Genomic DNA, 16,134 nt, shown 5'->3' with positions numbered 1-16,134 from the left:
GATATATAATGTATACTACATATATAAGACATTTTCTCGCATTTCAAAGCCTTTAACACAAAACATGGCTAGTTTTCTTAACACTTTTTTCTTTGAACTATTAAGTAGTTCGATAAACTTAAACATATTTGGACGAAATCTATAATACTTTGGAATTAATGTTTTCCTTACATCGGCATAGTAAGGGCATTTAAGAACAAAGTGATACTTATCCTCGATATCATTAAGGTTGCATAAAATACATTTACGTTGATCTCTAACAATGTTCTGTTGTCTATCCGTTTCAATAAATAATTTGTGAAACGACAAACGTAATTTAGTGATAATGTACCTATGTTTTTTTTATTTTCAACAATATCGAGATAGGCCGATCTTTCGAATATTGGTTTCAATATAACATCATTGAACTAGATGATGTGACACTTATATTCCAATTAGTGATGTATTGGTCTCGTAATCTGTTTTTAAGTAACGGGATAAATTGATTAGAGTTCACAGATTCGGGGAATAACCATACATCAAACCGGTTTGGTTAAGAATATCCCGTACTTTTGATGACCAATTGTTTGTGTTGTGTTTGCGTTCAATATCTAATCTCTGTGATAGAACAATTTGTTTTAGTATACAATTACCCTGCTTTACAGTATATAATTTCAAAAAGTATTTGACGATTCTGACATATCTGTCTAAATACAAGGGGAATTGACCAACTTCGGCATAAATCGCTAATGAGTTTGTTGACACCTTTACATTTAATATTCTTTTACAAAATTTACGATGGGCGCGCTCAATGTTTTCCGCTTTGATAAATCCCCAAACCTCACAGTTATAGTTTAGAATTGATGATACAAATGCGTTTAATATATTTAACATGATATTTATAGGTACGTACATGTCTTTTGTTAAGGCGAACAAAGAATGCATCGCTTTTAAAGCTTTGCCATGGGCGATGTTATCTCCCCCTGAAATAGGCCGACGTTACTATTAAATATGTCTGATAATTTACCCATGTGTTTGACCTATAATTTTACTTCATCATACATTGATCGAATAAGTATCAAAAGTTTACCGTCGATGCCCACATTTATCATTTTACTCCATAATTTACCACGATTGATGACGTCATACGTCTTCCGGTAATCAATATAACAACATAATAGTTTATCTTTATTTTGAAACTGTTTTTCTATTAGTGCATTAAGAATGCAAATTGCATCGACCGTGCTACAATTTGGTTTAAAGCCGAACTGTGCGTCCGTCAGAATGGCATTTGTTTCTGCCCACTGGTTAAGGCGTTCATTTAATGTGCTAGTAAATAATTTTGCAAAACAGCTTATTAAAGTAATTCCCCGATAGTTACTGGGGTCTGATACGTCTCCACGTTTATGTATTGGTACTATGATCCCCGATAGTTACTTGGGTCTGATATGTCTCCACGTTTATGTATTGGTACTATGATCCCCGATAGTTACTTGGGTCTGATACGTCTCCACGTATATGTATTGGTACTATGATTCCGGATGCCCAGCTGCGAGGAAAACGCTTTTTATCAAGTATGTAGTTAAACAATATTTCTAGCGGTCTGGCGATGACATGTATTGTTTCAGTAAAATATTCATATATAATATTGTCACAAGCATGAGCTTTATTGTTTTTCAACCGTTTCGTTGCCTTAATAATTTCTTCTGTCGATATTGTATTATCGAGTTCGGGGTACGAAGGTTCTGTGTTTAGTCTGTTATCAAATTCATTTATAATAGTATTGGCATCAAACGAATTTATATTAACGTTACCTTCGTCTGCTAATTTACTGAAATAATCGTGAAATTCGATTAACGATATCGTATCTGCGTTTTGTGATGTAGTCTTACGTTTAAATAGTTTCCAAAATTCGCGGAGTAATTTCCGTATCATACTATTCATTTGTTTGCTTATACCATTGTTGTATTTTAATTTCGCTTTTCTACACGTATACTTGTACTCCTTTATCGATGCAATCATTTGCTCGCGTGTATGTTCATTTTTATTTAGATTGTACTCGTATAAAGCTCTTTTACATTGGTATTGTTTGTTTTTACACTCTTCGTGTAACCATTTTTTCTTATTTCTATCAGAGTCTATAAATCCTTTATTTTCAGGTTTAACAATGTGCTTTAAATATTTTTCTCCTTTTGAATTTAAATAGTTCGAAAATTCGCTAACTAGAATATCAGGATCAGAGATTGAATCGATTTGCGATAAAAGCGTGTGTTCTAGATTTTTTGATATCGCACGTTACATCTCGTACAAAGTCACATAAGTTCCCAGGTTTTCATTTAAAATAAACAATAGGGTAAGTTTTACTTGCTGAAACCGTGTAATTCGTGCGGAGATCAAATGTTAAAGGCGCATGATTAGAGAATTCCGTAAAATCGTTAACGGTAAAGTTTACAATATCATTGAAATTGGATCGCGCAGTTAATACATAATCCACTAGGCTTTCACCATTATGTGTATAGCACGTTATCTTACCTATGTTATTGTCGTTATGTAACCGCCCATTCACTATACGAATATTAGTAGCTTTGCACATATCTAAAAGGTAGTCTCCGAATCGGTTCGTAACCAGGTCACTATTTGATCGTGGAATTAGGGTTTCAATATCTGTGTCAGAAACTAAATCAATATCGTTCATATATCTATCATTTTCAATATAATCTGGTTTATTTCCCGTTCGCGAGTTTATGTTTCCGGTGAGAAATACTTTTTTTTGGATTGATAAAAATTTACATCAAGTTCAGTGCATTGAAAAATATCATAAGGATACAAAGAATGAGCAGGGGAATTTTCAGGTGCAATATATACAACACAAAGATATACATCAGATTCAATATTAAAAAATAACTTATCTAGGAAGCGGGTTGTGATACTTTGTGTCCGTACTTCGGAACCGGGCCGTGAAATCTATACCAACAGTAATGTTTAAGAAACGTGTATCGACGAACATAAGTGTTTGTTTGCCACGGGTTAATACGATTGTTAATAATATTAATGTCTAATATAGATATTCTTTTAGTCACGTTGTCCATGAATGTACATATATAGTTAATATAAACTAATGTTATGAATTATGTTGTGTTCATAAAGATCCATTGTATGCAAATATTACTATAATGTCAAAACATCCTGGTCTAATAACGAGTGTGCTGTTGCTCGTAAGCCATATTTTCAAGCACTTAGTAATTTCAATTCAGATACATCTAGTAAAAATGGATAACTGTTATAACAGTGTAAAGCATCATATATGGATACTATAAATGAAAATAACAGCAATTGTTACAGATTTAAAAGTAAAAACTTAGTTTAATATAAACCGACGAATTTGGAAATATTTCAAAACAAACTTGAACAGATAAGCTTAATCATTTCATAACACAAATGTAAATACATATTTTCAATGTTTATTTGAATATTAAAAACGCACAGGCAGACACATTTGTAGTACGTATGATTTCGATTGTGTAAAGAGTTCTATTAACCTTACCAAACTATCACTTACAGTGATATGAATTGCTCTGTTAAATCGTTAATCCGTAACAAATCCTTGGGTCAACGATTATTTTATTTAATAATTGATACCTAGTATTGTATATCCTATTTGTTACCACGTTAATAGTGGCAAGGATGTAAATAATTATTAAGGCATTACACCATTCAGCTGTAATTCGGTCCTTGATATACGGCTTTGAAAATATTGCAGACCATTTCAGATGCCCGATTCGAATTTGAAAAAAAAAATCGCCCTCCGCTGCAGACGCCTTATTTATACTGCATTCTTGAATCGATACATTTTTTTTAAACTACAATAAAAGATTGTATGTTGTACAAATATTTTATTAAATACTTTGGCTCCATAGTTTAAAATAAACCTTGGCTGACATAACATAAACACGGTATCGAAGTTAAAATGCATAAAATTATCAATAAAAAATGTTCAATAAGTTGAGTCATGTTTTAGGTAGTCTGATTTTTTTCTAATACTTACGTCCAGTGCAGTCAATGCCGCATGTGCTGCTTTCAGTTGTGTTGAAGATCTTGTATCTTTAACATATTAAACATACAATTTGGCTTGAATATTTATGATTTTCGTGATGGTGTTGTTTGTTAATAATATGACTATTGTAGACAAACTCCCGAGAGAAATTCAAAAATAGTTGAATGCATTAAAGTGTAATAATTGGGACCTTACTGGACTTCTACACAAAAGTATATAAAAAAATCATAAGCGTGGATTATATCTTTCCATGGAATATTGGACCTACAAAAGCCCACCCATAGTATAGCCATCCTATGTAAGATGTAAATGTAATGTTATGGAAACAATTCCCATATACTCGAACGTTCTTTTCTATGATGTTTGCGGAAACAGACTACTTCTTTTGATCTTGTTTATATATGTATTTATTTAAGTTTTTATCAACAAGGTCTTGCAAAGTATGTCATGCTTATAAACGGTGTTGAGACAACGCGCCACACCCTCGTGAATTGGATCAGTTATTTTGTTCTTCAAATGAAATATCAAAACAGTCGCACTACAACTGTCACGCTAGCATATGCAAATAACATCGATTGACTCCGTTGGAAAATGTTAATATATACTTTGGATTTTATGATTAACATAGCAAAAAGATTAAAAGGAAATCCTGAACGTTGAAACAGCAGCTATAGAGTGCCGACTGTAGGATCTGGTTACAGTTTTGTCTCGGTCCAGACAGTTTAGAACATTATCATTCTTCATTCGTTCATGAATATAAAACATGTATATCGGAAATATTTGGAACGGTCATAACTCACATCTTTGACATTTTATTAGATTATTACTTCGTTCAGATCGGTGTTAGACAGCATGCGTATATTTGAAGCAGATCATACATGTAAAAACGCATCTAGCATATAACCATAAATGATATTGCGCATGCGTCAACTGCGCTTCTGAATTTTTTTGTAGTCAAATTTTCTCATGAAATTGGTTGAAATAAGAGCTTTTAAACAGTATTTTAAACTTTTAGCTTTTACAAATTTACTACTGAACGTTTTACCATTCAACACAGTGACGCTGAAGTACAGAAACACACAGAAATATACTTTTTTCTCCTAGTCTGTTTCATCAGACGCACGTAATCACAACCCAAGCGCTTTGAAAACAAACTTCCGGAAGAATGCAGAAAGTAAACAAATCGTGAAAATGGAAGTTTCAACTCAGAAGATTCTCGTTATATTAACACTTGTAACCTTAATTGCAAACAGAAGCCTTTTCAAGGTATCATTTACTATCAATCGGCATTATATGCTAGACACAATATGTGAGCTAAATGGTACTAACAGAGCCTTAGATCGATCATGTGGTGCTGACAAGGACTATCCGAACCAATTGACATTTTTTACTTTCGCCACTGAATGGTTTTGCAACCACTTTACCATACTATACTTCAATATCAGATACAATAGAACTGTTCCAATGTCAATCCCTATTAAATTACACAATAAACAATACATGTCAATTCTTCTCATTATAAGTGGTGATGTGGCCTTGAACCCTGGCCCAATCAGGAATCCTTGTGGTCAGTGTGGTAAACCAGTTGCCACCAACCACCGTGCCGTACAATGTGAGGATTGCTTCTACTGGTGGCACATAGGTCCAAAATGTGCAAATATCTCGCCGGCGGAGTATGAAAAATTAGCTAACAGTGATAATGCGTGGTTTTGCAAAATATGCAGCAACTTTCAATTTACAGACTCATTCTTTAGTGATGTGGATAAGCCATCTGGATGAAAGTGACTCTAGCGGTGCTTATACTATTGACTCGCCTTTTGAAGAGCTGAGAGCTGCACGCAAACTACATCCTAATAAATTCATAATCAGCCATATCAATATCAACAGCTTAAAAAATAAATTCATGGAAATTGCTGAAATTCTGAATGATAAAATTGTTGACCTTTTATTTATTGCAGAGACTAAATTGGACTCATCCTTTCAAAACACAATATATGAGGTGCCGGGCTACAAACTTGAAAGGAAAGACCGGAATATTCATGGTGGGGGTATAGCGGCATATACTAGATCTGACGTTGCTTCAAGTCGGCGGAAAGATCTGGAATGTGATAATCTTGAGAACATTATAATCGAGGTAAATTTGGAAAAGAAAAAAATCTGTTTTATTAGTGTCTACCGGCCACCGAGTATGAAAGATGACATTTTCTGTGATTATTTTACAAAAACTTTAGACAAATGCATAACCCTGTTTGACTATTTTACAATTATTGGTGACCTTTACTATGATCTTTCATGTCAGAACAAGGGCAGACCTCTACAAGATCTAATGGAAATTTTTAACCTTACAAATATTGTTAAAAATGATACTTGCTTTGTTAAAAACTGTAAACCTTCGCTATTGGATGTAATCCTCACAAACTCTAGCAAATTGTTTTTGAAAACACTGAATTTTCCCACTGGTATCAGTGATTGTCACAACATGATTTCTTCTATTATTAACTGTAAAACTCCAACAATAGAGAAACAAAAAGTATATATCAGGAGTTTTAGAAACTTTGATCCTGAAGCATACAACCAAGATCTTTTAAATTTGAATATACCTCATAGCAAATTGCATGATAAAAATGAAGTTAATAATGTATATTGCTCTTTTGAATCTGATGTTGTAGAAGTCATTAATAAACATGCACCACAGAAACTGATTTATGTTAAAAAGAATAGTGTCCCATATATGAACAGAAATCTACGCAAAGCAATATATGCTAAGAAAATGAATTACACTAAGTATTTAAAAAACAAATGTTCTAAAACATGGGAAGCTTATAGGAAGGCCAGAAACTATGTTAACAAACTCGAAAAAATATCTGTAAATACATATTTTCAGGAACGCTGCCTTGGAGGGTGTAAATCCACAGACTTTTGGAAAACTATTAAACCATTTCTTTCTAAAAAATGCACCGGCTCGCAATCAAAAATTATTTTAACCGAAAATGATGAAATTGTATCTGACAACTCTAATGTAGCTGAAATTTTTAACAATTTTTATGTAAATGTAGCTGATGATATTGGCAAGGATTACCATTTTGATGAAAACAATCATCCCAGTATAGAAAAAATCTTAGGCAAACATTTTTGTAAAAATTCTTTTAATTTTGTTCCTACAACTAATACAAAAGTGTATCAAATTATAAGTAAATTTAATGTTAAAAAGGCAACCGGTGTTGACAAAATCTCTGTTAAATTGTTGAAAATAGGCATGATGTCTCTGACTCCATTTTTAACTCATTTGATAAATTCTACCATTTCTATTGGTATTTTTCCTGATAGGTTAAAGGAAGCTCAAGTCACCCCTGTGTATAAGAAAAATGATTCTTTGTTGAAATCTAACTATAGACCTGTCAGTATTTTGCCTGTCACTTCTTAAATTTATGAGAAAGTACTTGAAGAACAACTTGCTTCTTATTTTGACAATATTTTTGATCATTTTTTGTGCGCCTTCCGGAGAGGACATGGATACCAGACTACCATTCTCAGGCTACTGGAGGACTGGAAGAAGGCCTTGGACTCTAACCAGTATGTAGCCGCCATCCTAATGGACCTGTCCAAGGCCTTCGACTGTCTTCCACACAACATTCTGCTGGGTAAGCTGGCATCCTATGGACTCTCTTAGAAGGCCACTGATACTCTTTGCTCCTATTTGACAGACCGTAAGCAACAAATTAAAGTATGTGGCCACGTAAGCAACTGGGCAAATATAAAAAAGGCGTCCCACAAGGCTCGATACTCGGCCCCATTTTGTTTAATGTTTTTATCATTGATATTTTCTATTTTATTGAACATGGTACTCTGTACAACTATGCAGACGACAATACACTGTCTTTTATTACACCAAATTTTGATTTATTGATAAGAACTCTACAAAGTGAAAGTAAAATTCTTATTGACTGGTTTTCTTTTAATTGTATGAAAGCAAATCCTGACAAATTTCAGGCGCTAGCCGTTGGTAAAAAACACATGATAAAACTCCTAATTTTGAAATAGATAATAATATTATTTCTTGTGACGATGTTGTAAAATTGTTAGGTGTTGATATTGATTACAATCTATCGTTCAATACTCACATCCAGAATATTTGTAAAAAAGCTGCTCAACAACTTAATGTTCTAAAGAGAATTGGTCGTAATCTGAATAAACTTAGTAGACTCACAATATTTCACACTTTCATCTTGTCAAATTTTAATTTTTGTCCTCTGTCATGGGACTTCTGTACAAAGAGTAACACCCAGAAAATAGAGAAAATTCAGGAGAGAGCTTTGAGATTTGTTTATGATGATTATGCTTGTAACTATGAAGATTTGTTAAATAGAGCCAATTTACCACCTCTACACATTCGAAGATTAAGAACCATGGCAAATAAAACTTTTAAAATTGTTAATAAAATATGTCCACCTGTTCTGCATGAGTTAGTTGAAAGAAGAAATAATAATTATAACTTAAGATACTCAAATATATTGCAGGTTCCATCTGTAAAGACAGAACACTATGGTAGGAGAAGTTTCAGGTATGCAGCCCCAGTCCTGTGAAACTCGCTGCCTGACGAATTCAGACAAGCAGGCTCCTTCAGCCAATTTAAAACCTTGATCTCAGGTTGGAATGGAAAGATATGTAACTGCTCAGGGTGCAATCAGACTTAGCTGTCCATATCTTCGTTCCAACTTATCAGGTAGCGAGTCTGCAGACTGGGACTGCTGACCTGACATGTTTTCTAGTTATGCTTTCTTTGCTTATTACTTTGCTTATTATTTTGCTTATTATTTTGCTTTGTCTTTTGTCATGTTCTGCTTATTTGGCTAGACTTGTCTTAGTTGCTGCATAGATATCTCATATATATATATATATATATGTATATTACTATGTGCTTATAAGCCTCTTTGCCATGCATGCTTATTATATTTTTTAAATTTATTTAATTAATGCGAAGGCCTATGGCCTAGATTAGCATAAATCGCTCGGTTTTATGTTTTATTTCTTGTCACTTTCTTTTGCCTGACAAATGCTCTGCAAGTTATGCCATATTGCCCTAAGTATTAATGCTTGTATTAACTATGTTTAAATTATTTTACTGTCTCGTTTAACAGCTGCTTTTAATATGTTATTATCTGATATGCTTTCCCTATTTATTTAAACTGTTTTAACTTACTTGTAGGCGTATGGTCTTTATTAGCATAAATCTCTCAGTTTTTGTGTTTATGTGTAGTTACATCCCTTTGCTTGACAAATGCTTTGTCATTTATGCCATGTATGCCATTATGCACTTTTGTATTAATGCTTGTCTTAACCATGTTTAAATTATCTTACTGTCTCTCTTAACAGCTGCTTTTTAATATGTTATTATTATACATTTGTTAAAAATGTCGGTTTAAAAGCTAAGTATAGCTTATGTTATATGTTATGTACTCTTGCCGACTTTAAATAAAATTTACTTGACTTGACATGCTCGTTTAAGTTTAATATGTGTATTTAACTGTAACAAGGCCAGCGTTTGTGTAACACAATGCGTCCTACTGTGCTTTAAAGCTGCACCGCAGCTATTTTAGAAAAAAGTTAAGTCCAAGGCCCATTACTAGGCCAATAAACAACAAGATGTGTTTTTTAAACACAATGTCCCCCTATATGATGTTTGACCTTGAAGGATGACCTTGACCTTGTGAAGGATGACCTTGACCTTGACCTTTCACCACTCAAAATGTGCAGCTCCATGAGATACACATGCATGCCAAATATCAAGTTGCTATCTTCAATATTGCAAAAGTATTCATAAAATAAGCGATTTGGGCCAAATATATTTGACCTCTGACCTTGAAGGATGACCTTGACCTTGACCTTTCACCACTCAAAATGTGCAGCTCCATGAGATGCAAATGCATGCCAAATATTAAGTTGCTATGTTCAATATTGCAAAAGTATTTATAAAATAAGCGATTTGGGCCACATATATTTGACCTCTGACCTTGAAGGATGTCTTTGACCTTGACATTTTACCACTCAAAATGTGCAGCTCCATGAGATACACATGCATGCCAAATATCAAGTTGCTATCTTCAATATTGCAAAAGTATTCATAAAATGAGCGATTTTGGCCACATATATTTGACCTCTGACCTTGAAGGATGACATTGACCTTGACCTTTCACCACTCAAAATGTGCAGCTTTATGAGATACGCATGCATGCCAAATATGATGTTGCTATCTTCAATATAGCAAAAGTTATTGCAAAATGTTAAAGTTGGCGCAAACAGACCAACATACAGACAGGGCAAACACAATATGTCCCCCACTACTATGGTGGGGGACATAAAAAACCGGAACGAAACTCACACTTCATCTGTATGTCATGTATATTGACTCACATACCAAAAAAGCTCAATACATGTATCTGAAAGCGTGGCTTAAAACACAAAAAAACTCCGGAAAACGGTTATTAAAAAGAAAATTTCTAAATTCAAGGCAAATAATTTTGCCAAAAATCAATGAACCGAAACGAAGCTCACACTTCATCTGTTGGTCATCTAGGTCGACTCATATACCAAAAATCGGCTTAATATCTGAAAATGTCAAAGCCCAAGGCCCAAAACTTCGCAAAAAATCAATGGACCGGAACGAATATTACACTTCATCTGTAAGTCATGTAAGTAGACTCACATATACTTACAATCATCTCAATATCTGAACGCGTTGAGTAAAAACCTTCCAAGACCCGTAATTTCGTGAAAAATCAATGGACAAAACTCACAATTAATCTGTAAGTCATGTAGGTAGACTTATTTACTAACGAGAGCGCCGATGGCGTTGAAAGCATAGTTGCAAGATACAGGGAAGTTGCTGCTGAAGTAAATGTTAAGGTCAAAATATACTAAATAGTTTCATTATATGTTTCAATGTAAAAGCGACAAATTTGAGCGAAAATAAATACAACATTTTGCACAAAGAGACCCCCATAACCATACCTTTTCTTGACGGGCATTCTAAGCTGAATCGATTTAAGCAATAAAAAAGATATGTCATGTTCAAATCAAAAAAGAATTCGACTCAAATCAAAATCGACTGTTTTTGCACCTTCTTTTTTCGGCCGTTTTCGAGTGGATTGTAGCCTTTTGCAGTACCATTTTTTACTTTAATCTCTAACTTTATCCTTTTTCAGGTATTTAATAGTTAACACCTATGCTTACCCTATCAATATCTCCAAATGATAAAACCAGAACAACAGTCTAAAGTGTAAAACATGCCTTCGAGGAAAATTGATGATTTGTTTAGACAGGGACCTATACAGTATAGGTCCCTGGTTTAGAGAGTAAAGACTTCATGACTCGATTATGCATGACTCGATTATTTAGTTTATTATAACCTTAACAATTTCTGACATCACGAGTCGCCTCCCTTGTTGGTTTATGCTACCAAAATGTTCTATTTTTAGAAACGGGAATTCCAAATCGTGACGAATGTGAATGGTTGCAAAATGACATAACTATGAAAATAAATACGAAGAATTACATTAATTCACGCATACCTTTATGCAACCATCCGTTTTCTTTTCCGACTTGATACATTTACGGCATTCCATTTAATATTTTACAGACACAACACTCGTCCAGAATTTGCGCGAATCCATTAAATTCGATGCCACATTTAAACCGTTAGATCTACTCGTAACGTTAATTTCTGGCTCAAAGTAAATCATTTTAATTTCAATTAACACATCTCTATTACTTTCAAACTCTACTTCATTAAATCCATAGAAAGGCAGGTCAGAATCCATGTCATAAATCAGAAAACATTCATCGTACTCCGCTTTTTTTTTTACACATTTACAAAGAATAAAAGTGCTTTATTGCCCCACTTCCTGTTGAGAATATGTTAATTTCTATTTATAATTAACCAATGAAATTCTACATATCCTTTAAACCACTGCCTTATGAATTTGATTTCCGGTCTTTTCTCCCCCTGGACGTTTCTCCCCTGGTCTTTTCTCCTCCCAAACCCTAGTCTTTTCTCCTCCCAAACCCTAGTCTTTTCTCCTCCCAACATTTTTTTTATTATTTGTATATTTAGGTAGGAGAAAATGAAGTATGTGATTGAAGAATGGTTAATGAAGGAGCATTTTAGTATATAATATAATTAAAAATAACACTACTCACTGATTAATATATATATATATATATATATATATATATATATATATATATATATATATATATATATATATATATATATATATATATATTAATCAGTGAGTAGTGTTATTTTTAATTATATTTTGTTGTAAGTCTATAAGACTATGAAAGAAATAGTAATATTATTATTTTAAGTTGATTTAAACTATATTATTTTAAGTTGATTTAAACTAATTAAATAAAAATTGACTGTTAATTATTCTTGAATATTTCTGAAATGATCAAAATATGTTGTTTTTCACACTTCCTTAATATGCTTATATGTACTTCAGACTGATTGAACTGTTTGATGTCTAGTTATTAAAGACACAATTTAATTTAATTATCACATGCATGATTGATCTGGAACATTGTTGGTTGATAATTAAATAATAATATAAAAAGGGTACAAAGTGTGAGCTGCCTTTGATCATAATAGAGCAAAAAAAAGAGTTACTCATTTTCCCTTTATATACCATGCACCTTCACCTTCCTTATTACTTTGTAATATTCAAGTGTGTGTTGCTAATATTCAACTTTAAATATGCCTGTTTCTAAGTGTATTGCTTGTCAAAAACGAGTGCTAAGAAAGGACTTCGCTATTTCTTGTGATAACTGTGGATTATGGCAGCACATCCGTTGTGGAAATACAAGTAAGTAAAGTAAAATAATACTTTAATTTATATTTATTTGCTTTATTAATTTAGAAGTTAATTAAAGTAAATGAATTTTCCTGTTAGGTGACAGCAGTTCCTACAAATAGACTGTAAAATAAATGTACAGATGGCAGTTCCAATATATTTTCTAAGTTCTCTAAAATTAATGTATTTTTTATATATTTTTTTTGGCAGTTATTTAAAATTTAATGAATATCCCTCTGAGATGACAGGCAGCAGTTCCAGTGATAACTTTTTTTTTCAGAAATGAGTTTTTTTAAATTAATGTATTATATTTATAGGTGACAAACAGCAGTGTTTGAATGATTTTTTTTTTCAGAATTATTGTATTTTTATTGCCTTTATTCTTAGGTGACAGACAGCAGTTCCAATAATTATTTTATTTTCTTTCTACAGATATTACACTTGCCCACTACAAGAGAGCTGTAGAAGAAGGTACTGATATTCAATTTGTATGTATACCTTGTGAAGAAAGGGATGTCTCTGCAGAACGAGACGAGGAGGTCATGGACACCCAGTTCGAGGATGTTGAACATGTGGACGAAGAAAGGGTCGCTTTACAAGAGGATGTCTCCGCAGAACGAGACGAGGTCATGGACACCCAGTTCGAAGATGATGATCATGTGGACCTTCTCAACGCGTCCGTGAACTACAATGCATCAGAACGCGAACCTCAAACGACGACAGACGATCTTGATGGAACTATCAATGATGATTCGCCAATCTTGGAAACCCCAGAGATCCAAGAAACGCTGGTTGCCGAGGAACCTCTGTCCACTTCCGTTGTCGAAGAAGAACCAGTTACATACACGCTTCTACCAACGGGCAGCAAGTTCGGCAAACCAATTGTTGTTGGGTCCGACGGTTACGCCTACAGCATGTTGAAAGAGCTGAAGAATGGTGGCCACGTTTGGAGATGTAGCCAGAGAGGGAAAATACAGAAGTGCCAGGCTAAGGTGACTTCGCTCGGCGACAAGTACCAGAGAAACACCACTCTTCATGTCCATCCTGCCGACCCCAGTCTTCTCTACAAGAAAGAACTGTCTGCCAAGATCAAGGCTCATGCCAGTCAACATGTCTATCAGTCTGCGCGTGATATCGCGACAACATCCCTGAACGACCGAGGTCAACGACCGAACCTGCCCAAGGTGGTAAACCTTACCAGAACAGCCAACCGTCAACGTCAACTGCTTCGCCCCCCTACACCATCTGATCTGAACTTCGAAGTCAACCACGAATATCTACAGAGTGAGGATTTCATAATTGGTGACCTGAGAGTTGATGAGGAACGTCACATACTGTTCGCGACTCCAAAACAGCTAGATATCCTGCGCCAAACAAAACGCTGGTTCATGGATGGAACCTTTAAGCTATGTTATATAATTATAAAGAGACTGATATTAGTTTTACTGGTTTAATTATATGCTTTCAAAGGATCCACTTTTCACGTTATGTTGTTTATTGCTTACAATATAATCATGACTATAATGACTATAGAAATTTAAAAAGGGTTAGTATTGCAGAGTATAAATTTACATGCATTATCATTACAGGTTGTTGACAAGCCATTCCACAATGGGCAGCTGATGTCCATCCACGGCTTCGTGAGAACTGAAGCAGGTACCACTACTCTTCGTCCTCATGTCCCGTCGGCGCAAGGAAGATTATGTTGCAGTCCTCCAGAAGGTGAAGGATGTCCTGAACAACTTCTCCGTAGAGGGGTTCATGATGGACTTCGAAGCCGGTAAGTGTCCAGAAATAAACGCGTTATAATATAAACTGGAAAGTGGCTCCTTAGGAATCACAAACAAAAAAGAAATTATACAGTTTTTACAGATGAGTGATATGATTAAATGTATATCTTCAAAAAACACTTTGGGTTTAAGGTGCATCATTAATATTGTTTAATAGTTGTGCAGATATTATGATAAAATGTCATATCAATGATAATTTATATTTCAGCTTCCTGGGGTGCGGTCAGAGAGGTTTTTTCAGGAACACAGATCACGGGGTGTGTGTTCCACTGGAGTCAATCAGTGTACCGTCAGGTGAAATCACTGGGTCTCGGTCCAGCCTTCATGGCCAAAGGGTCCATCTGGGACTTTGTGAGGAACCACATAGAAAACGTGTTTCGGCAGCTAGCAGCCAGAGCCAACACAGAGCCACTCCGTAACTTGGTGGAGTACATAGATACTCAGTGGATTAAGTCCAAGGTGTTTCCAGTACAGAGCTGGTGTGTTTTCAAGCACAGGGTAAGAACAAATAATGATGTGGAGGGCTGGCACACCCGTCTGAATGGTGATTGTGGGAACCGTGCTTTGACTTTCTACAGGTTGGTGCCAGCTCTCCGCAAGCAGGCACAGAATGCCCAGTTGGACATCGAATAGCTGCTTCTGCACGGCATTGGTCGGCGTCAGAGGAAAGTCTACAGAGACATGGACACCAAGATCTGGAGCACCTGGAATTACTACTCAGAACAGCAGATCTCGTCGTATTGTAACAATTGATGATTGGAAATAAAATCAAATAATTATTAATTGTGTTGTGTTTCTGTTTATGTTTAAAATATATTTAAACTTTCATTAAATGTTTTACAAAACTTAACATTGTTTTTGCTGTATACCATATTATGAATAAAAATTGATGATTTGAAATAAAATAAAATAAATTAATTTGTAATTGTGTTGTGTTTCTGTTTAATGATCAATTAAAATGAGCTAAGATATTGATTGGCACATTCTTTCAAATAAACAAGGATGATACATTCCAAAGGATGACACATTCCACCCATGTAATAAAGCACGAATTTTTCACAGGAATGTCTTAGGGATTCACACCTGACCATTTCCACATCCTGTCCATATCCTACCCAGTCCCAATGTCATGGAACAAGTTAGTTTTGATTTGACTTTCATTGCTTCATGATCATTTTGAAATTTATATTTTACAGTTTGGAAATATTTATATTAAATTCAATTAAATTAAATTCAAAATTAATAATCAATATTCAAAATTTGGGTTGCTACACATTTAAATCACACTTATTTTAGCAATTTATTTCAATTTCTATCATTCATTTTGTGATCTAAATCTTTAACTTTTTGCATTTTGTACATAAATACTTTGGCATAATAAAAAGTAGCTTAGAATATGTTTAAAATAAATGTACATACTTAATTCAAATTAATGTATTGATTAATTTTGAAATCTAAT

At 34.1% G+C, this 16,134-nt stretch overlaps 1 protein-coding gene across 1 annotated transcript; it reads left to right on the top strand.

The window, feature by feature from the left end:
* The first annotated feature begins 14,478 nt into the window (after positions 1-14,478).
* Positions 14,479-15,555, top strand: LOC127864107 (uncharacterized). Its single transcript, XM_052403804.1, has 2 exons — positions 14,479-14,665; positions 14,884-15,555. The coding sequence occupies exons 1-2, from the start codon at positions 14,563-14,565 to the stop codon at positions 15,306-15,308; spliced, it is 528 nt and encodes a 175-aa protein (XP_052259764.1). The 5' UTR covers positions 14,479-14,562; the 3' UTR covers positions 15,309-15,555.
* Positions 15,556-16,134: the final 579 nt, after the last annotated feature.

This window comes from Dreissena polymorpha, unplaced genomic scaffold (assembly GCF_020536995.1).
Source record: "Dreissena polymorpha isolate Duluth1 unplaced genomic scaffold, UMN_Dpol_1.0 chrUn123, whole genome shotgun sequence".
In the NCBI taxonomy this organism is placed as follows: Eukaryota; Metazoa; Mollusca; class Bivalvia; order Myida; family Dreissenidae; genus Dreissena; species Dreissena polymorpha.
Note: the sequence above shows the minus strand (reverse complement) of the source record. Positions and strands in the feature narration are given on the sequence as shown.

Bases quoted from the DNA above. Each gene is read 5' to 3' on its own strand.
- LOC127864107 (XM_052403804.1), top strand. From the start codon at position 14,563: ATGTCCCGTCGGCGCAAGGAAGATTATGTTGCAGTCCTCCAGAAGGTG. The intron at 14,666-14,883 runs GTAAGTGTCCAG...TTTATATTTCAG, and splicing joins CATGATGGACTTCGAAGCCG to CTTCCTGGGGTGCGGTCAGA.